The 23801-nt window shown below is 36.8% G+C and overlaps 1 protein-coding gene across 1 annotated transcript in view; it reads left to right on the top strand.

The window, feature by feature from the left end:
- Positions 1-221: 221 nt before the first annotated feature.
- The window catches only part of Uev1A (Ubiquitin-conjugating enzyme variant 1A), a 78338-nt gene continuing 54758 nt past the window's right edge, over positions 222-23801 (top strand). Inside the window, exon 1 of the mRNA XM_090407896.1 lies at positions 222-260. Coding sequence (XP_090264022.1) covers positions 236-260 — 25 coding nt within the window. The 5' untranslated portion in view covers positions 222-235. The remainder of the gene's footprint in view (positions 261-23801) is intronic.

Here is a 23801-nt window from a genome sequence, read left to right as displayed (position 1 = left end):
TCAGTTCTTAAAGAGAACTTTTGGATTAGGTAATCGTTGCTCTCCTCTCCTGGTCGGTTATTATTTGGAATTTAAAATCAAAGGTTAATAAAACATAACTACTTAGAAATATTAATTTTTTTCCTAATGAGTTTAATCTTATAATTAAAAATAGTTTATTAATATTTATCTATGTTTACATATTGAGACACACTGATCTATTTTGCATTAAGCTAGTGTGGTTTCCACGGTCAAAATGGCGGCATCCACCGGTGGTACAGGTAAGAATTTAATTCACTGTATGTTGATATTCATAATTTTTGTAATTAAAGTTTGCGAATTTATTTTGAGGATAGAATTTTAAACTGTCTAATTTATAATTTATTATTTTATTTTTTAAAAATAAATTGTCGTAAATTAACACGCCCTAAAATATATCTGACAAGTAGCCATTTGTCAATGATAACTAGTAATCTTCATGTAAATTTTGAGAGAAAGTATGTTCAATATGTCTGTGGCAATTTAAACTAATTGTAACTTAAGGTCTAGCTTTTTAGTCACACAGTGAGTAAAAGAATAAGTGGGTATGAATTCAAGAACAAAGATGTTGGCGGAAAGATACTATTTTGCTAACTCACTACCGGACATTATTTTGTTTAATGATAATAAATTATAACAAAAAGGTGCTGGTATGATTGTTTTTCTGCAATAATAATAAAAGTGGGCTTTTATGTGAGATTTAGTAAGAGTACATACGGTTTCAGAAAACTGTGTACAGCAATTCTGTACATGATGAATGTGCAAAATAAAAGGTAAGAAGAAAAGGCTGTTTGGCATTTCTGAGGAGTTGAGAACGATTATTATGAGCATGACTTATGCAGTATGTAAATATAGAATTTAACAACCACCAATAACCATAGTGCTAATGCTATATATATATATATATATAGGAGAAGAGTTGTTTTGAATTACACCTAAGTAATTATGACCCTGAAGCCAGTATAGTATCTTACTTGTGTATATTTTGGCTAATTTGCTTATTTTGTGAGGAGCAAGAGAGGAAAAAAAAAAAAAAAACCTTCTCCCATTTCATGAGACTCGCTAACTCATCTTCAGTTCACTTCACTTCATCTTCAGAGCCCAAATAAAGGTTCTTTGCATCCTAGATAAGATTCACACCCAAGTCTTTCCATCCAAAGGGCATTGTTGATACTGGAGGAAAGAGGGGGGGTATACTTAATGATACTTAAAAAGAATGTTCCTGAAAGAAGTGAATTAATTTAATTATAACTGATCAGTTGGTAATGAAACATTTTGTGCACATTCCACCGTTTTTCTTTTTTTTTTTTTTTTTTGTGGGATGGAGAATAAACTCTAGATATGTCATAAATTAGAAACAGACGGCTAAGTAAATCATATCATAAAATAAAATTCAGTTTGGAATGTTCCATTACCTTATTCAATTTCAGTTGTGTATATGAATGATATGCATTTTATTTTAGCAGACTATCAGAAATTAATGCCTCTTTAGCACAGTTTTGAGGACGTTGTGACATTTGACTATAATTTAAAATAAAGTTAAAAATTGAAAGTTAAAATCCCATCAATGTTAAGACCTTTTATGAGGATTTTTATGTATTTCAAAAAAAAAATCAGCTAACACCTTGTTTTAGTCCTGTATACGGGGAGTAGGCGAGGCCATTTAGCCCTATTATGTATTTTATTTTATTTATTTATTTTTTATAAGGCAAGCTAGCAGATCTTGTTCGAGCTGAACCGGGTTTTCATTCTGCAAAACAGGCAATCTTAGTTACTTCAGCTATAATCTAAACTAAGCCAAAACCTAAAATCAGACACTTTGCATCAAAAATGAAGAGCAAGAAAATTTGCATGAGTGAGAGATCTGTAAAAAGTAAAAGTTTATTTTAAGGCAAGTAAACACAGAATATCAGCTGGATCTTTGAAGCATATAAATTGCAAATGATGCACGTCATGAAACTTTGGCTCTCTTTCTCTTCAAGCCTCTTTCCATAATATTCCTAATCCCTCGGGTTTTTTTTGCCCCCTCCATTCCATTAAATGAATTATGTGTTTCATCGAACATAACTATGTGTAGATAGCTTAAGAAAATTATATGGAAAGACAGTTACTTAAAAATGATATAATTAAACTTCTTTAGTTCAGCTCAGTGTTATTATTATTTTGGTAACCTCCACGGACTCAACAGACTCATCATGGGAGGCGTACTCAGCCAGCAACATGCCTATTGTCATGAGCATTGAAGTTATTTACACTACCTGCATTCACAATGCACTCGGTTAATGCATTTCACTTACTTACTCTCCATGTAAAAAATCTACTCCTCACACCTTCTTCACCACATCTTTATACAACTTCTAGGGATAGCTTCTTGTTCTTCCCATCTTAATATCCACTCTTTTTATAAAATTTTCTGTATTAATCTGATAGAATCCTTTAACTAACTTGAAGGTCTCTATCATATATCCTCTTTTCCTCCTATCCACATTCTCTCAAGTGCTTTTCATAACCAACACTCCAGAGTCCTAATATCACTTAGGTTATTTGTGTTTGGACCCTCTCTAGTGTTTCCAGATCACAATGAAAATTAGGTGACCAAATCTGAGCACAATGGAGGCTCCATCACCTCCTTATCCCTACACGTCAATGTACTTTTTTATCATAGCAGCAGTATGATGTGCAGTCTTTGAAACACTTGTGATGTATCCTCAGAACTTCAGCTCACTGTGTACCATCACTCCAAGATCCCAAATCTCATCTACTTCTGAAGTACTGCTCCACCAATACAGCATAGCCTTATATCTCTTTATCCCAAAGTGCAGCACTTTGCATTTCTTAATATTAAAACTACAGAATTAATATCAGCACTACTCCTGATAATTCTATCTAACTTTGCATCATTGGCAAACATTTGAAGATCCCCAGTTAGTCCACATGAAATGTCATTAACAAATAAGTTAAACAGTAGGAGTCCAAGAACAGAATCCTGAGACATGCCACTGGTCACTTTCCTTTTCTGAGATATGGCTCCATCATACACAACTTGCTGGTATCATTCAGAGAGCCAATCCATCTAGCCAATATGCTATCTATTTCTATCCTCTGCAGCTTGTGCACCAACTTATCATGTAGTAATCTATCAAATGCTTTTGCAAAGACCAAGATTATTACTGTATATGAGTCTCCCTTATCCAACACATTGTCACCACCTGCCCTTCACAGACCCATGCTGACCATCATAGAGAATCTTATATCCATTAATCCAGTCCTGTATTCTATTTCTTCCTACTTTTTCCAACACTTTGATCGCAACTGCAGATATATAGACTGGTCTAAATTTCAAACTTCTGTCTCAAACCCACTGCAAGACTTTCATTAAATAATCAGGACAAAGGCATGGTTAACTCTTTTGCACATTCTTTAAAATTAAGTGGTGATACGATATCCATTCCCACCACCTTATTAACATCTAATCCAAGCAGCACGTGAGACATCTCTGATTCTTTCACCTTTCTGATTGTCACTTTTCTGGCTAAACTTTATATTCTTCATGCATATGTACACAGCAAACTGTCTTGTACTTCCTCCATAACAACTTCTTTTGTAACACTGTTTGCTTGCTTGATTTCACTATTCATCCATCTCGCTCCTACTCCGTTTATTTGCCTAACTGTTATATGAAAATCTTCTTTTCAGCCATTTTCTGTCCACTGCTGGACGAAGGCCTCCTCCAGTTTTTTCCACCTTTCTCTGTTCTTGGCAATTGTTGACCAATTTTTCCCAACAAAATTTAACAGTTCACCACCTTCTTTCAGGATGCCCTTGGCCTCGTTTTCCTTCTTTTGGAATCCAGTTTGTTAGTATGGTGGTCCATCGCTCATCTTCTCTTCCAGATAGATGTCTGGCCTGTTTCCATTTAGTCACTTATGATGAAGAATGATGTCAGTGATGTGAATCTGGCTTCTTATCCAGGTGTTTCGCTTCATATCTTTTCATGTGATGCCTAGCATCAACCTCTCCATTTTTCTTTGAGTTGCTAGTTTATTTGCCAGTGCTTTTGTTAGCAACCAAGTTTCACAACCATATGCGCTGACTGGAAGTAATAGTGGTTGTCTTCCATTTTAAACAGAATGGGACATCATTTTTTTGAAAAATGCTTTTCGATTTTTCTGAATGCACCTCAGGCAAGTCGAACTCTCCAATTTTTATTTACTTTTGGAGTCTCCAGTTTAGATCAATGAGATTACCTAAGTATGTATATGAAGAGACTCTTTCTAAGAAATTGTTTTCTATTATTATGTTTTTTGGCGTTACAAAATGATTAAACATGATTTTAGTTTTTTCTCTGTTTATTTGTGGATGTGTGGAATGAGTTTGATGGGCGAAAGGATTTGTATAAAATGGATGGATTACATTTGAATGGATTTGGTGTGTGGAGACTTGAAAAGGTGTTGTCGAATGTGGTGGAAGTGAAGTTACAGAACAAGGGAAACTAGAGTTATTAAGGGGGGGGGGAAGTAGATTTGCAGATTTTAGGGAGACAGTTGAGTGTGTGTGTGTGTGAATGTGTATAATATGCCCAAGCGAGTGGGAATGACCACGAATCAGAATGGGATAGTTACTATAAGGCATCAAAATAGGGATGGGACAAATCGGCTTCTTCAATTCATGTATACAAATGCCAGAAGTATTAGGAACAAGACGGAAGAATTCTTGGCCTTGGTTGGACTTCCAGACCACAAGTTATTGGCATTAGTGAAACATGGCTGACAGAAGATGATACAGTTAGTGGGATTGAATGTGAGGGGGTATGGTGTGTTCAGGAGTGACTGGGAGAATAAAATGGGGGGGGGCGGTGGAGTTTTATTGATGATAGCTGATGAGCTACAGCCAAGAAGAATAGAAGTGGAACTGCAGGATAGAGAAAAGAGCACATTTGAGGCTATTTGGTGTGAGATTGAAATTAGCAGAACTAAATATACAGTTGGGTGCTGCTATAGACCAGGTGATGGAATAGATGATGGAGATAGCATGCATAAGCAAATAGAAGAAATGAGTGGAAGGAGGGTAATTATTATGGGAGATTTCAACTATGGTAACATTGGAAGGAGGAGAGGACACATGGGAGGAAGGAATTGGATTTTATGCGGTTATTAAGGGATAACTATCTGCGACAGCATGTAATGGAAAATACTAGGGGTCAGAGAGTGCTTGACCTGGTAATTGCATCTGAGAATTTGATTGTAACGAATATGACCATGTCACCAATAGGTGAGAGTGATCATAGGGTCTTAGGAGGTGGCTAAAGGTGTAGATTTTACAACTAAGATGGGGTACATGTGGAATTATCGGGCTGGTAAGTATGACAAGCTTAGGAGATTGATTGGTTCAGTGCCATGGCATGTACAAGTGCAAGGGCTAGAAGTTGATAGTGCATGGGAGGTGGTTAAGGAGTGTTTGCAGGAGGCAATGGCTGACTGTATACCTAGAGTCCGAATAGTAAATCAAGTAGGGGTTAAATGGATGAATAACACCATTAAGCTTGAGCTGCAAAAAAAGAAACTATGGAGGGAATTTAAAGAGAAAGGTGACTGGCAGGCACATGAACAGTATAAAGCGCAGGCGAGTGTGGTAAGAAAAGCAAAAAAAGATTATGAAAGAACATTGGCCATGCAAGCTAAGGAGAATCCTAAACAGTTTTTTCGATATGTTGCAAGTAAAAGAAAAAATGTATATGGTAGAATGATTTTAAAGAATGCCGATGGTAGGGAGATAACCAACTCAGCTGATATAGTTGATTTACTGAGTGAGCATTTTGCAAGAATATATCTTCCAGGTGGTGACATTGCAGAAATAAATGAACCAATAGATTATACGGGAATTGTGGTGAATGAAGTGGAGGTGAGTAGTCTATTGTATAAGCTCAATGTCAATACATGTGTGGGATTGGATGGTATACCAGGTCGTGTTGTACGTGAAGCGGCTAAAGAATTGTCAGTACCCTTGACCATTTTGTTTAATTTGAGTCTCCGGTCTGGGTTAGTCCCGAGGGGGTGGAAAGAGGGGAAAATAGTTCCACTACATAAAGGTGGTTCCAAGACTGATGTTGTAAATTACCGACCGATTAGCATATCAGGCATCGTTGTCAAGGTCTTGGAGAAATTAGTCAAGAGAAGAATACAGGACTGGATAGATGAAAATGGGATACTGTATGGGGGACAACATGGTTTTGTGAAGGGTAGATCATGCCTCAGTAACTTGCTCACCTTTTATAACACAGTGACGGCTGAACTGGATAAGGGTAATGGGTTTACAGTGATTCTATTGGACCTTGCCAAGGCCTTTGACAGGATACCACATGTTACTCTAATCAGTAAACTCGAGCAGATGGGGATGGATATAGGGTTGGTGAGATGGATAGGAGGGTTTGTTGATGGAGAGATACCAGAGAGTGGTTATTTCAGGAGTGGAGTCCAAAAGACGGCTTGTGACTAGTGGTGTGCCGCAGGGTTCTGTTCTTGGACCACTACTTTTCAATTTGTTCATTAACGATATAGGAAAGGATCTGAGAGGAAGTGTTCACTTGTTTACTGATGATGCAAAGCTGGGTAGAGCAATTGTGAGTGCACAGGATGATTTGGATAGTTTGGAGGACTGGACTAGGGAAAATGGATGTCAATTTAATGTGGCAAAGTGTAAGGTTACGCATTTTGGAGTGAAAAGATTATCAGCAGTATATCACATTGGTGGAACCGTACTCCAGGAGATTGATGAGGCCAGGGATTTGGGTGTTGGTGGATAGGGAGTTGAAGTTTAGGAGGCACATTGCAAAAGTGGCCAAAACAGCTCATCAAATCACTTGGTTGCTGAAAAATACTTTAACAAGCAGAGACAAACAAGTTATTGTTCCTCTATATCGAGCCTTGATAACACCCCATCTAGACTACTGTGCCCAGATATGGGCACCGGGGTTTCTGCTTGATGGGGAGGAGGTAGAGAGGATCCAGAGACGAGTAACTAAGATGATAGTAGGTCTGTGGAATGAACCTTATGAGAACAGGTTGAAGATTTGTGGGTTACAAAAATTGGTTTATAGCGGAAAAGGGGTGATATGATTGAGACATTCAAATTACTGAAGGGTTTCTATAGGATTCATCCAGAAAATATTTTTGAGAATAGGATTGGTGGTCGGAGGACTAGGGGCCATACATGGAAGCTGGGCAAGAGTGTCGTTAGCAGAGGTGTTAGAGCTAGGTTTTTTACTTGGAGAGTGGTGAATGAGTGGAATAAGTTGCCAGAGTCTGTTATGGGTGCCATGACTGTGAATGAGTTCAAAGCAAGGTATGATAGATACTGTGTGAATGTCGAATAGTTGCTCTTGACATGATGTTAGGGCCTCCCTCGATGAGTGCGTCGACTCCTTGGAGTTGCCCGCGATAATAATAATAATTTTTAGTCAGACTTTTCTGCTTTCATGATATAGGTCTTCTATCATTATATTAAGGCCTTCTGGAGCGTTTGCAAAAATTATGATATCATCTGCATATCTTAGGTGTGCTAAGTTTCTGTTATTAATTTTTATACCAAGGTTTATCTAGTTTATATTATTAAATATTTCTTGAAGGACTACTGTAAAGATTTTGGGTGATAGTCTCCTTGTCGGATGCCTTTTTCAATTGATATTTTTTTGCTACTTGTGTGAAGTTGGATTGTTGCTGTTGCAGTGGTATATTTCCTGGAGGAGGTCCATATATTCTCCAGGAACTGCTTGATTCTGGAGTGCTTTGATTATTGCATTAGTTTTGATGGAATCAAATGCTTTTTCATAATCAATAAAAGGCTAAACAGAGAGGCAATTGGTTTTCTTCTGTTTTTTTTTTCTTTTTTCTATTATTTGTTTTACTGCATGTATGTAATCAATTCTGTTAAAGCCCTTATGGAATCCTACTTATTCAGCTGGTTGATTTGAGTCTAGAAGAAGGGTTAACCTGTTTGTTATTACTTTTGTGAGAATTTTGTACAGATTGGAGATCTGTAAATAACAGTATCAGAGTATTTTTCCAGTTTACTGGTATCTTCCCCTCATCTAGGCATAGATTTAGTAAGTTTGTGACATGGTGAATTATATGTTTCCTCCCCATTTAATTAATTTTATGTGAATTAGGTCTTCACCAGGACATTTTTCATTTGTTTTAATGCTTGTTTTATTTCATATGAAGTGAATGTGGGATGAAGTCTATATGTGATGGAGAAGAGTTATTTATATTTGATTTATCTATTGAAGGATCACTATAGAGTTTTTTATAAAATTCTTCTAGCCTACTTAGGATTTGTTCTTGGTTCCTTATTATAGTTCCATTCTTATCTGTTATTGCAGTTATTTAACTTTTGCCAACTGTAAATGTTTTCTTAGTATTTTCATATTTTTATTGCTTTCAGTTGTTTCTTTTATTTTTTTAGTGTTATAAGATCTTATTTAATTTCTCATCTTTTTCCTTATTATTTTGCATAGTTCTCATATTATATTTTAGAAATTAAGTTTTTGTCTTGTTTCATATTTCGTCTCTTTTTTAGTAGTTGTAAGGTTTCCTCTATCTATCTCTCTATCTCCATGGGAACAAAGTTGAGGATTTTGGATGCAGTTGTTTTTCCAACAGCGACTTATGGATGTGAGACTTGGAACCTAAAGAAGTCAGATAAGAAAAGGATATCTGCTTTTGAGATGTGGTGCTACAGAAGGCTGTTGAGGATATCATATACTGAAAGGCATACAAATGAATGGGTGTTAGAAAAGATCAGTAGAACTTTAAGGCTCCTTAAGGATATTGACAAAAGATAGTTAAAATATTTTGGACACATTGAAGGGATGGAAGGAGGACTTCTCAGAACAGTAATAGAAGGTAAAATTCCTGGAAAAAGAGGAAGGGGTAGACCATCAATGAGATGGATGGATGGTGTGTGTGTTTGTGGAGCAACTGATCTTCAGAGAGTTGAAGTCTCCAGAAAAGCAAACAACAGGACTACATGGCGAGGCTTGGTGTGGCACATCACTGAGCATCGGAGTGACCATATGGCATCTGTGGATATCTGGTGAAGATATAGATAGAGGTTTCCTCTGAAAGTTTATGGTCTTTTGTTGCTTTTGAATTCGTTGGCTGCTGAGATTATTACTTCCGTTAGGTTTCTGCTTATTTTATTTATGTCTTCATCTTCAAATATATTTATTAAGTCCTAGTTTTTGATTGTATTTTTCTTCGTAATCGTTCTTCTTGTTTTCAATAGGTTTTAAGTGAAAACTTCATGATTTTTTGTTGTTTAGCCATTTTATTCTTTCCAATTTGGGGTTTATTTTGATTTTGGCTCTCACCAGTCGGTGGTCACTTCCTTTTTTTTACTTGATTTAGTACTGAGGTATCTTAAACTATTTCTTTATTATTATAATACAGTCATCATCATCATGCATATCAAGGATTTAGGCCTAGTGTGGCCTGTTCTTGCCTTAGAAGTCATCGTTTAAGAGGACATCCTGGTTATCTGTTTCATTTTTTATTTCTCCATTTGGACTTCTCCATGTCCATTTTCTTTTGAGGGCTTTCTTAAAAAATGTATTCATAATATGAAGCTTGTTACTGATAGAGAATTCTGTAAGAGCCATTCCTGAGTTGCTGCTTCTACCATATACGTATGGTCCTATTGTGTCTATTTGGTGAATGGGATGACCTACTTTGGCATTAAAATCCCCATTACTATAATAAAGTTTTCATTGCTATTTCTTTTTTTGTCTAAAAAGTCAGCCAAATTTGTTAATTTAGCTGATTTTTTTATTATTAATTAATAATTCAACATCAATTAAACATAAACATCATTAAATTAATTTGTGCTGATTTTCATTGACATATCGCATTCTGATCACCAAAAATTTATAATATTATAAGTACTTACAAGTGAGTGCAGACTTTTTCTCCTGTGTGCTGGTAGTTTTCCCTCCTTTTGTACATCCTGGAGATCGCTTTGTAGGCTGGTGGTGGATGACTCACTATCTGTTGCGTCACAAACACCTTCAATAAGAGATTTCTTAATACCAAAATTAAACAACGTCCCTTGTCTCTTATTCATATTAAAATTTAAATCTGCAGGCCTATGACTTTAAAAAAATCATGGCACTACGGTTTCGAAACTTTCACCCTACAATACGAATTTGCGAATAAAGTATTCAGTATTACTAGATTTGAGAACTGGATACAGACTACCTTGATCTTCAATTTTAGTGGAAAAATTTTCTCGGTCACTGATATTTGCTACACAGATGTGATTTCCTTCAGTTTTGAGAACAGAGAATACGCTGCCCATTGTTATAATCCGCTTGCAAGCAATTTTTATGACCGGTCATAAACAGCGGTATTCCCTTTCCCAAATGTTGAAAGGTTTCGATGTGTGAAAATTAAATAATTCATGAATACTTCCATGTTTAAAAATACATGGCTTGTATTTGGTTAATATGGCTAACATTTGCTATACAGATGTTATTAGGCATTCTGGGTCTGAGCTTTTTGACATATTCACAAATATTATTCTCCTCAGAATATTTCCACTATGAAATATTTATTCATGAAAAATGCTTAGAAAACTAAAATGACAAATTCCAGGAGAATTCTCACGGAACACAGTTTGGGAAACCCTGGTCTAGAGTGTGCTGCAGTGAGTCATAAAATGCTTCTATCTCTTCATCAGTGTGGGATGAGGTGGGAGCATATATTTGGATGATCCTGATTTTAAGTTTGGAGTTTATTTTAAGTGTGATTTCTATTATTCTTTCATCTGTATAATTAAATTCTTCTGTAAGGTGTGCAATTGTTTCCTTAATTAGAAATCCAACTCCGTATTGTCCTTTAGTTTTCCTATGCTAAGTAGTCTTCATTTTTTAGTTTTATTAATTGTTCATCTTGCCTGCGAACTTCACTTAAACTTATGATGTCCCATTTAAAATGTTTTAGTTCTTGCTGTAAGATGGTAAGGTCTTCCTCTTCTTTAAGTGTTCAACAATTAAATGTTCCTATATAGAGGAAAAGAGGATTGTCTTGATTACTGTTATATTTATAAATTTTCTTTCAACTATTCCAGTATTGCTTATTATTTGGAAAAACTTCCCCATTGCATCATGCTCTGGTCTCCATAAATGGTTTCGATCAGAGTAGTCATATAGTTGGGAAAATTTAGTCACATCCAGTGTTTGCTCATTCTGGCCATGGGCTTTATGGCCTTTCTTTCTTCTTCTTGGCATTGTAGTGGAGGGGTTGTGGCCTAATCTCCCATCCTGGCCACATAACGTCTTGGGAGATGCAGTATAGCTTTCTGCAGGCTCTTTGCTCAGTATCAACTTTGCCATGGCTCCTTAAGACACCATGTTTCCCAGGGGTGGGGGGGTCCACATGGAGGCATGATACTAAGACTTCCTGGGTATGGCCCTCTGGACTTAACTGAAATATTGGTACTGCCATCTATATCAGTTCCATCAGGGTTTTTGACCGTGTTGTAGGTTGCCAGCCCACCACAGAAATCAATCCCAGGCTTAGCTGTGCTCACCATGCTACAAGCATGACTGATGGCTAGTCAGCCAAGATCCTGGTAGGAGAACACAGCTAATCCTCTCTCCCTCATATGAAAATATGAGGATAAAATGAAGGTAAAGAATATATTTTGTTAAGAAAGTGAAACCATTTAATTTTTTAAAAAAAAATCAGTTAAATTTATGACAGCTGGTAATATTCAATTGAATTCTTTGCTGTATCCTTACCTCATCTGAACAGAAATTGGTTTCTAAGAAGTTACGATTATCAGTTCCCTTTGGAAAACTATATATTTTTATATCAAATTTGCAGACATCAATAATTTAATTTTATTCACAAAAAAGTGAACACAATGGTGCTAATATACATTATGCAGCATTAATATAAAGCATATTGTCAAAATAAATAAAAAAAAGCTCTTAAAAGTAAGTTTATTTTTTCATTGAGTATATAAAAATAACTATTATTATTATTTTAACGGTGTCTCCATGGAGTCAAAAGATTCATCACAGGAGACCCGACATTGACACACTAATCATTATTTACACAATACCTGTCATACCTCTCCTTAAATTCATTCACAACCACCTCTGGCAAAGCATTCCACCCATTCACAACCCTCCAAGTAAAAAATCTAGTCCTAACACCCTTGTTAACCACACTCTTACACAATCTCCAGGGATGGCCCCTCGTTCTCTCACATCCTGCACTGGTCTTAAAAATATCATCAGTATCAACACTGTAAAATCCCTTTAACAATTTAAATACCTCTATCATGTCTCCTCTCCTACATCTACCAGCTAGTTTTTGGAGCCCACAGCTCATCTATCCTCATAGGGAACATCCCACAGACCTGCAACAATCTTGTAACCCGCCTCTGAATCCTCTCCCCCACTTCCGCATCACCAAGAAATCCTGGCGACCAGATCTGTGCACAGTAGTCCAAATGCGGCCTTATTAATGCCTTATAGAGTGGAACAATAACTTCCCTATCCCTGCTTGTTAGTGTGTTCCTCAACAACCATGTAATTTGATGTGATGTTTTGGCAATCTTTGCAATATGCCCTTTAAACTTAAGTTCTCTGTCCACAATAACTCCAAAGTCTCTTGTCTCATCAACTTATTATTATTATTTTATTATTATTATTATTATTTGACACCTCCAGGGAGTTCAAAGACTCATCGAGGGGGGGCACCTGCTGTACAACTCTGTCTCCACCACTCAATCCATTAACTATGCCAACGCCATCTACCGATGACTACCACCACCACTAGTATTTCCACAGACAATCACAAACATCCATGCCCACGGCGGGATTCAAACCCGCAGCCTTTTGGCTGGAGAGCGGATACGCTAACCACTCGGCCAACCAGGCTGGCAAAAATACCCCTTACTTTCTGCAGTTCAGTTCCGTTAATATAGTAAACAGCATGCGATGTCATCCTCCCAAAGTGCATCACCTTACACTTAGCCACGTTGAACTGACAGCCATTTACCTCAGTCCATACCGTCAGCCTATTTAAGTCATCGTGTAAAATATTTACATCATTTGAATTGATTATTGCTCTTCCCAATTTTGCATCATCAGCAAACAAGTGGATATTTCCATTCAAGGTATTTCCAATATCATTGATGTACAAATTAAACAATAGAGGACGGAGCCCTGAGGTACACCACTAGTCACTTGCCTTTTCCTGGACTCAGCTCCTCCATAAACCACTCTTTGATATCTGTCCACCAGCCATCCTTTAATCCAAATCACCATCTTCGGATCCATACCCATTTGCTCTAATTTATGTAACAAAGTTCCATGTGGAATCCTGTCAAAAGCCTTTGCAAAGTCGAGCAATATCACTGAGTAAGGATTTCCTTTATCCAACTCCACTGTTACTTTATTATAGAATAGAAAGTAAGCAAATTACTTAGGCAAGACCTACCCTTAACAAAATCATGTTGCTCCTTATAAAGTATCATATTGCTGTCCACCCAGTCCTGAATTCTAATTTTAACCAATTTCTCCAAAATCTTAACCACCACTATAATTTGCAACCTCAGTCTTAGAGCCTCCCTTGTGCAATGGAACTATTTTCCCCTCTTTCCACTCTATTGGCACTTTACCAGAACTGAGGCTTAAATTAAACATCCTGGTTAAAGGAGTTGCTAATTCTCTTGCACATTCTCGTAACACATGGGCCGATATGCCATCTAACCCCAATGGCAGTGTTAGCATTAAGGTTCTTTAATATAATAAGCACCTCAATTTCGTCTATCTCTATACTCTCATCAGTCAATGGCACATTTGACACTGCATTATCACTACGAAGATGGTACACTTTTGCGAAATGATCACTAAGCAACTAAACTATTTGAACTAGGAAATGAAACATATCAATAAACTATTCTTATTCAATGGCACTACTGTGTTCCCAATTGGAATGACCTTCAGGATTTTTGTACCTCTTTTTCATGGGAGATTAGTTCTTTTCCTGAACCAAGCAATTTGCTGTGATCATATAACCGAACATATTCTTGTGTGACTTTATTCCCCATTCCACTCAAAACATTTACCCCTGTACTAGTCCTGGTTCTTCAACAAATTCTAAGACAAAAATCAGCATATGTTAAATGGCTTAAGTTCAAAACTCCAGTTTTTATTCAGCTTGGACTACATCCCATAACTGTATTTAAAAAATAAAAAAAAAATCAACAAATCCAAAGCAGACTTTGTAAGGGTCATATGTAGTAATTTTGCCTCCTGCTCAAATGGCAGTCGATTTGTTTGGTCCCTTGCAAGTCTGTTTAACAAAACTTCTGTCCCACTCTGTTTCCACCTCTCTTTCACCCTGATGGAACAGTAGTTACATCTCTTGGCATCAATCTTCTCTTCCAGCCCTTGTTTTAACAACCGAAGCAAATCTCGTGTTATTCCTCAGATCACCCACAATATTATTATACAGGCATCTCCATGGAGTCAAAAGACTCGTCATGGGAGATCCGTTATTCACACATTAGCCATCATTCACAGGATACCTATCATACCGCTTTTTAAACATTGATGAAGCACCCACAACCACCTTTGGCAATCCATTCACTACCCTCCAAGCAAAAATTCTACTCCTAAAACCCTTTGCTAACCACACTCTTACACAGCTTCCACTGGTGATCCCTTGTTTTCTCCCTTCTTGTCATGTACTGCAAAAAGTCTTCAGTGTCAATCCTATAAAACTCCTTTAATGACTTAAATGCTTCTATCATGTCTCCTCTTTTCTTGCCTATCAGCTAATTTTTGAAGCCTACATACCATCAATCTATTCTCATAGGGAACATTCTATAGATCTGTCACAATGTATCACTTGCCTCTGGATCCTCTCCACTACTGCTTAAATCTACTGCTTACATACAGAATCTGGGAGTGCAGATCTGTGTGCAGTAGTCCAAATGTGGCCTTATTAAAGCCTTAAATAGGGTATCAATCCTCTCTCTCTCTCTCTCTCTCCCCCCCCCTCCCTGCTTGTTAGTGTGTTCAACGACCAAGTCATTTGATGTGCTGTTTTGGTTTCCTTTGCAATATGCCCTCTAAATTTCAACTCTGTTCACACTGACACCCAAGTCTCTGGCCTCATCCTACAGTTCTGATCTCTTCCCAAAGTGCATCACCTTACATTAAACTACCATTTATCTTTGCCCTTCCCAGTTTAGCATAGTCAGAAAATAACAATACTTCCTGTCAAATCATTTCCTCTACCATTTATATACAAATTAAACAACAGAGGACCAACTAACCCCCGTGGTACACCACTGGTCACTTGCTTTCTCCTGAACTCAACTCCTCCATAAACCACTCTTTGATATCTGTCCATCAGCCACCTCTAATTCAAATTGCCCGATTCATATCCATTCCCATTTGCTCCAGTTTATGCAACAGAGTTCTATGTGGAATCTTGTCAGCCATTTCCTTTATCCAACTCTATTGTTACTTGATTTTTCCTCATATTTTACTTATTAGTCCCAGTGTAATTCACCTACCAAATTTAAGCTGTTCTCATTTGTAATGTATTCTAATTTGTTGTAAATAATGTTGTGCCACTTGTTTGGATACGAAATAAATAAATTGTTACTTGATTATAAAAAGTTAGCAAATTACTAAGGCAAGACCTATCCTTCACAAAACCACATTGTTCCTTATAGAATATCATATTCTTATCCACCCAATCCCGAATTCTGTCTTTCTGCTTAATGAAGCTATTCATCCATTTAACTCCTACCTTATTTATCCTTCTGACTCCAGGTATACATTCAAATTCTTGTTTCTTCAAACATCCCTTAACCGCCTCCCATGCATCAAACATCTTTCCCCTCCATATTCTTATTCCATGGCTCTTTTGAAAGCTTACTCAGCTTGTCGTAATCAGCTGCTTTGTAATTCCCCATATATTCCTTCTTAACAGAATCTGGCAATCTCTCAGGTCAAGACCACATGATCTCTTTATCTAAGCCGAGAAACTTAGCTAGATCTGTTAGTGTTAAGTTCTCTGATGTAATGATCAGATCTAGCACCCTTGAACCTCATGTCCCACTCCATTACATGTTACCTCAGGTAATTATCTCTCAGCAGCTGTATAAATTCCATTTCCTTCCCTGCCTGTGACATTTCTCTTCCCAATCTATGTCCCCATAGCTGAAATTCCTCCATAATTAATCGACCAACTGTACTTATCATACTCATCATGCTAATTTTTATTAGCATGATGAGAGTAGATACGCTATCCACTCGGCCAACCAATCCGGCGAGTGCATGTCATCTACTTTCTTCCGTGTACCCTCTGGATTATAGCAGCAACCAATAATTACATATTTAGTCCTATAGGCCTCTATCTATCACATATACTTTTAAATGAACTGCCCTTTGAATTCCTGTTCCCATGATGCCTTCTGCTCCCAATATGCCTTTTTTGATCTTTCATGAGATGGACAAGAAAAAAATCCATAATGTTCTGATTCCTTCCCTCCTCTTTTACCTTCCAGTGTCGAGGATTTTTCTACATTTAACCACTACCGTATCGAGGATAAGGTGGTTAGCCCTATGCTCCAGCACACTGGAGTCATAAGGCTAACCAGCAAACATTTCATCTCCAAGAACAGGCAAACTGGTCTCACAGGCCGGTTTGCCTGTTCTGGGGGACAAAAACTTGAGTTTCTGGGTGAACCCCCCCCCTCCATATGAGACTGGCTAACTCACCTTTAGTCGAAAGAGACCAGATAAACATCACTGATGGGAATCGAATTGAGGTCTTTCCGACCAAAGGGCTTCATCTATACTGACTGATCTATGGAGGCTCTAATCCATAATGTTGATACTAATATGTTCCCTGGCCCAAATGGTTTCCCTCCAGTTGCTCTATAAGCTTGTGCTCCAGAACTAACACCCATCCTGTATTGTTTTTACAAGCTGTCATATTCATCTACCATCTGTTTCACACCATGGTTGCAATCTTTTATTCGGCCTACTTCTAAAAAGAGAAAAAAGTCAGCTGTCAAACTGATGTACCATTGTCCCCACCCCAGTACTGTTTAAAGAGATGGAGAAGATTGTCAGTAACCAGCTTCTTCAATATCCAGTGACTCATCAGTTAATTAGTGATCATGAATATAGATTCCACTATTGTTCTACAGCAGACCTCTCTAACCTTATCCACCTTTGAACGTGGGTCTCGAAAAGATTTGGAGCAACTCTTGTTTCGTCTTTATTTCTCCTTTATTCTTAGATGTAACTGTTATAAATGAAAGAACATCAAGTTCTATTAATGTAGTTTTAGCACATGCCTATTGTCTTAAAGGACAAATATCATCACATCACTAATTTCATGCAGAGTTGGCAGGGTTTTCCCTCTTAAAAATTATATTTTTCATCCTGCAAAAACCAGCACATTTTCTTGAGAATACAAAATTAGCAGATAATATTTGTCTCATAACAAGCTGTTACCAACCAACTGATCAACTAATAGCCATGGTGGATGAAATCTATCAGCCATCTGAGGCTTTGTATCCATGATATGTTAATGACGTTTCAACAGTGCAATTTGTATGTATGCTTTGATTAACATAAATTTGGCCATGATGTAGCGTGCTTAGAGAGCAATCAGCCATCTGAGGCTTTGTATCCATAATATGTTAATGATGTTTCAACAGTGCAATTTGTATGCATGCTTTGATTAACATAAATTTGGCCATGATGTAGCGTGCTTAGAGAGCAATAAAATTTAATTCCAAACTATCTAGATCTTCATACATTTTTTTAAAATCCCAGTATGTCCAATGTGTTTGTTATGCCTGTCATTTTGTTAAATATATTTTAGTATAATTGGTTGCAAAAGAGACAGTGTATGCTGTATCAGAGTAGCTGCTTGCGCATATGCAATTTTTTTTTGTATATATTTTTAATTTTAATTTATATTTGTGATTCACACATGAAAGACCTACAAGCATATAGCATATTATTGTTGTGTGTGTGGATAAAAAGGGAGGAATCTGCTTTATTTTTTAAGGAAGGCAGAGTGGGGGAGATTGAAACTTGTTCTGTTTCACAGAATTAGTTTCAAGCTGGACTGTGGACTGTAAATGGATATTGGTTAGCAGCAGTTCTTGTTCTTTAGGATTTTGGAGGAAAAATAATTGCAATTCAGCTGGGGGTTTGCCCATTCAAAATGACCTTTTGAATGGGCAAACCCCCAGCTGGTTTTACTGACCACCCGGCTAAATAATGAGCAAGAATGGAAAAATAATTTAAGACATTTTTTTAATTAATAGTGATGAGAAATCGAACCAGAGAGTCTTGGTACTCATGAGACCAGCTCGATATCTTTCATTGCCAGCCAATCTTGAGAGCTTCGGATATTCACTTTGATGCACACCAATCTGTACGCGGAAGAAGACAAAAATGGGGATCTCAAATAGAACAGTATCGGTTGCAAAGAAGATCTTTTACGAAAGAAACATAATTTTGATGTTTGAAAGAAATAAATTGTGAAAATTGAGCGAATTCGAATCGAAGGCAAAAATCGATGTTAAAAATCTACATTTATTTTCTTAATAATGGTTTTTGTCCGAAGATCATGAGTCAAGTATTTACTATTTTATTTTGTAAAAGAAAATAGGTCTGCGCATCAAATATAGTTGTGATCTCGGGGAATTCTCAGTCTCAAGTGATACCTAGTAATTAATACTTATAAATAGTAAAATTACGACATAACGGAAGTTATGTGTCTCGGGTATTACTGTCAGTGCACAATTCAGCGATTTGTTCTGATTAATTTAATAACAATGATATTCTGTATTTATTAAATTACCCCATAATGAGTAAAAAGTCAAGTCAGAAAACCACACTCTTAAGTTATTTTAAGAAAGATGAAACAGATAAGCATAGTAGCGAAGGCACCAAACCAACAACAGAATCGTCGATTTCTGCAGAGTCTCAAATGTAAAACGTGCATCTAAACACTGTTTATTGGGTATTAACAATGAGTAGTTTAAAAAATTCTATTGGTTAGTGGTGAAAGATAATGGAATAACGTGTTCCACATGTATGAAATACGGAAAGAGACGACCCACAAACAAGGAAGTGACTTGGGTAACTATGCCATGCACAAGACTTCGAAAAGAAAGCTTGGTTGACCATGAACAAAGCAAGTTACACGCTGATTCTTGTTCAGATATAATTGAAAAACATATACTAGAAGAAACTGGAATAGGGCAAATTGAAAAATCAATTTCACTTTTGAATAACTTGCAGAGAGATGCTTTTCTGGGAGCTTTAAGATCTATGTATTGGTTAGCGAAAAATAAGTTACCACATACTACATTATTTGAAAAATTGCTTGAGCATAAAATTGCTTGAGCATTGCAAGGCTATGGGCTGTAATAACTTAGAACATCTTAACATTGGTAAAAATGCACATTATACCTCAGAAAGAATAATGCAAGATTTGGATATTTTAGCATCAGAAATTAGATCTGAAATACTGAAAAATATACATTCTGCAGATTATTTCAGTGTTTTATGTGATGAAGCTACAGACATCTCAGTTTTAAAACAGCTAATTGTGTACATTAAATATGTTTGCCAACTTAGAAAAGAGGTCGGGGTTAGTTTTGTATCTACTTGCAATATCATTGATGGCAAAGCTGAGACTATAACTAACAAAGTAATTGAAACCATTGACAGTCTAGGCTTAAAAACTTGTAATCTGGTGGGCATGGAATCTGATGGAGCAGCTCTCATGATTGGAAAGCAAAAGGGAGTTGCAAAACTGCTCAAAGATAAAACAGATGGACTCAAGGTCAACTGTCATTGTGTAAATCACCGAATGGCTCTTGCTAGTGCCCAAGCAGCTGCTGAAGTGCCTTATTTAGTTATGTTTAATGATATCTTAAGGCAATTGTTTTTCTTCTTCCAAAATTCCTCAGTCAGGATGGGTGGTTTAACCCAAATCCAAAATATACTGAACAGTCTTCAGATTAAACTTAAAATGGCTAGTGACACTAGATGGCTGTCTCATGATTCTGCAATACTCTAAAAGAATGCATGGTGAATTGCATTGGAAAGAGAGGCCACCGAACGAAATGATATCACAGCTGAAGGTTTAAGTAAATATATCAGAACATACAATTTCGTAGCTTCACTAGTGATGCTTTCAGATGTGTTACCGGATTTATCTAACTTTCTAGATCATGGCAAAGGCAAGATGTTGACTTAACTGAAATAGAGCCAGTCTTAGGAGCCAGAAAACTATCTATCACGGAATTGAAAACACTCCTGGCAGTCATTTTCAAAATCTTCATCAGCATCTTTCAGGTGAATGGTCAGACCTTCACATTGATTATTCAGATTCTAATGTTATTATGTTTAAGACTACAATATATGATAAATATATAGGCACAGTTATTAAACACCTAGAAGCAAGATTTCCAGATATGCTAATCATTTCCTGCTTTTCAAGACTTTTCGATGCAGAAAGTCATGATCAACATGAGGCTTCTGAGATTCTTTTTGATTATTATTCTAGAAATGGAAGTCCTGCAGTTTTAAACTATGAAAGTACTAAACTAGAATGGGCAGTTGCATCAAAAATGATTAATGGACAATCATGCAAAAATCTAGATCCAAGACAAATACTGCTGAAATTAGCAACAACATCTGAGCTCAAAGAGTTTTCCAAATTTAGCAAAACTAGCTGCTGTTGGACTGGCCATAGCTGTGAGCACAGCTGAATGTGAAAGGGGTTTCTTTGTTAAAAAGGATAAAAACCTGTATGAGAAATAATATCAGTCAGAACACTAAATAATCTGATGCTGATTTCACTGGAGGGACCAGATCCAACAGATTTTAATTACGAAAAATCTGCTGACAACTGGGCTTCTAAGAAGAAGAAGAGAAGAATTAATGTATAGAATTTTAAGCTATGAGCATTACAAGGTTTTTCATTACTTAATGAGAAAATAAGAAAAATCCTAGTATTGTTTGTTATAATTACTATATTAAATATTATCCTTGTTTGAAGTAATTTCTAATAAAATTGTTATTTTAATTTGTTATGAATAAGGGTCTTTCTTAACTCATTCGAAATTTTTGTATGCCCGGCTAATGCTTCATTCCACCTGGTTGGTAAAAATTTCTGGGGAGAACACTGGAAGTATTTGTAGAACAGGCATAAAGCAGAAACTGAATGTCTGTGGAGCAGGAATTAAAGTGGATTTCTGAGAGAGAGAGGGATCATTAATTAACCAGATTACCCTCTTTTGAATAGCATATTCAAAAGAGGGTAATAAAAAAAAAATATATATATATATATAATTTTTACCAAAATATATATATATATATATATATATATATATATATATATATATAATATTCCATGGCTGGGTGGATTTGGGATCAGTATAGGGTTAGCAACTGAGAAGGTGTGAAGTAGTGTCTTAAGTACACCAAGTTTTATGGTATCTGTTGAAGCTTTTGTTTTGAGATATTTATGCAGGAATGATTGGATGTGTAGGTCAGTCCCAGAAAGGAAATCTGATCTTGTTTGGATATTAGGTTAGTATTGAAAGTTAGAGGAAGGATTGTAGTTAGACAGGACTGAGTTTTGGTAGCATTGAAGTTTATAAGGTTGTCCTTATCCCACTGAAATATAGTTATGAGATGGAAATTCAGGACATTGGTCATGGTGGATCTTGATTGTTCCAGCAGTTGGGCACTGCAAGGTTTATCAAATATAAAAAGTAGGAATGGAGTACTGTCATCTGCAATACTATGGATAAGATTTGAAGTATGTAAGAGCAAGTCATTCATATACAGGAAGAAAGATTTCCCCACCAATGCTGGAGTACCCCAGGGTTATGTACTGGGTAAGAGTACATCCTGGAATACTCCAGCATTGGTGGGGAAATCTGAAGAGAAGAAACCATCCACCATGACTTGTAGTGAGGAAATTGGTGATCCAGTTTGTGGAGTGGGAGACAGACAATAGAATAGCAGGTTGCTCAGTAGGCCTTGTGCCAAACCTGATCAAATGCCTTTTGAGATGCCAAAATTTACTACGTACGCAGAGGTGGTTAGTGAAGGCTAGAAGATTGGCTGTAGATTGAGAGTGGCAGAATCCATATTTCTGGATACTGATTAGTTGGCGGTCTCCACATGGTGCAGAAGCTAGCTGTTGATGTCTTCCATAGTTTGAGAGAACATGTGAAAGCACTTGGATGGTAATTTGTTGGATGACTTTTTTTCCCTTTCTTTAGAATGGGCTGGATGTGGGCCTGTTCTGTGCTGTATGGTAGATGGATAAGTTGAATATGATAGATTGAAGAGGAAATACAGGATAGGTGTTAGTTCTAGGGCACAAGTTTTTAACACAGTAGGTGGGATACCATTAGGACCAGGTGCCTTGTTTGTATTCAAATTATTAAGGATTCTTTGGATTTCTTTCTGGCAGAAGACTGTGGATGACATGGAGTGAGCAGTTCCCTCCATAAAGTGGAGGAAACTTTTCCCTGGTCATCAGTGCAAGAATTCAAAGAAAAGAGTGATTCTAGTAAGTTGGCTTTGTCTTTGGGTGAGATAGTTATGGTATCTGGATGTGATGAGAGTGGTGAAAACATGGGTGGGTGAGCAAAAGTTGCACCTAGTGGTCTTGGCAAGGGACCAGAAGGCTAGACTGCCATCTGAACAGAGGCAAATAGTTTGCAGCATTTACTCCATCAAATCTCATTTGGATTTTGTTAATGGTTCTTTTACAACTATTGCGAGCTGTGATATAGGAGTGAGCAATTGTAGTTTTGGTCTTGAGCCACTACTATTATGCTAAGTTATTTCTTATATTGCATCAGCACAGTTTTGAGAACCAAGGCTTAGATGTTGGTGGCAGGTATTTGGATAACACTGAAACATCATAAAATACTCCTTGTAGGATACATTTTAATAAAATTGTTTAACTAAAAATTATCATTAGTTTCAGTTTGGGTTAAAATTAGATATAAATTAGTCAAGGGGACTTCTTGTACCCCTTGCAAGTACCTATCAGGAATTTAATAATTCTTAAGCATAAAATGATTTGAGAAGATAGATTGAGAATTTGCAGACTGCTGACACTAATGAACAGAAGAAAAAGGGATGATAGGATAGAGACCTGCAAACTTCTCTTAGGGTCATATAGGATACCAGTAAATGGAATTTGTCATTTAATTGAGAGTGGGAAGAGGATAGAGGGTATTCATAGAAGTTGAGAATGAATGCAGTGAAAAAGGGGTTAAAGCCAAATTTTTCTCATAAAGAGGTGCCTGGTTGGATGGCTTTCTTTAGAAGGTATAGGAGAAGTGTGAATGACTTCCAGAGGGGGGGGTGTAAGTGATATGTCTTCTCTCGATGAGTCTCTGACTCCCTGGAAGTCGTCATCATCAAATTCCTGCCACGTACCTTCAAAGGGGTGTACAGGATATGATAGTACTACATGAAAAATTTACATCATTACTAACTTCCTATCTGCAATTTTCCTCCAAATCAGTCTGTTACCTGTCAAGACTCCAACATCAGATCTTATATTTCTATCATCTAAGGCACTTTGTACTGTATCAATCCACCTATATCTTGGTCTTCCTCTGGGTCTTTTTCCTGCCAACCTGGCAGAGAAGACTTCTTTTGCTAATCTTTCCTCACAGTTCTATTT

Source organism: Typopeltis vanoorti, chromosome 18 (genome assembly GCF_054136105.1).
Source record: "Typopeltis vanoorti isolate ZY-2024b chromosome 18, IOZ_Tvanoo_1.0, whole genome shotgun sequence".
NCBI lineage: Eukaryota > Metazoa > Arthropoda > Arachnida > Uropygi > Thelyphonidae > Typopeltis > Typopeltis vanoorti.
The sequence above is the reverse complement of the archived record's forward strand: the minus strand, read 5'-3'. Positions and strand labels throughout refer to the sequence as shown.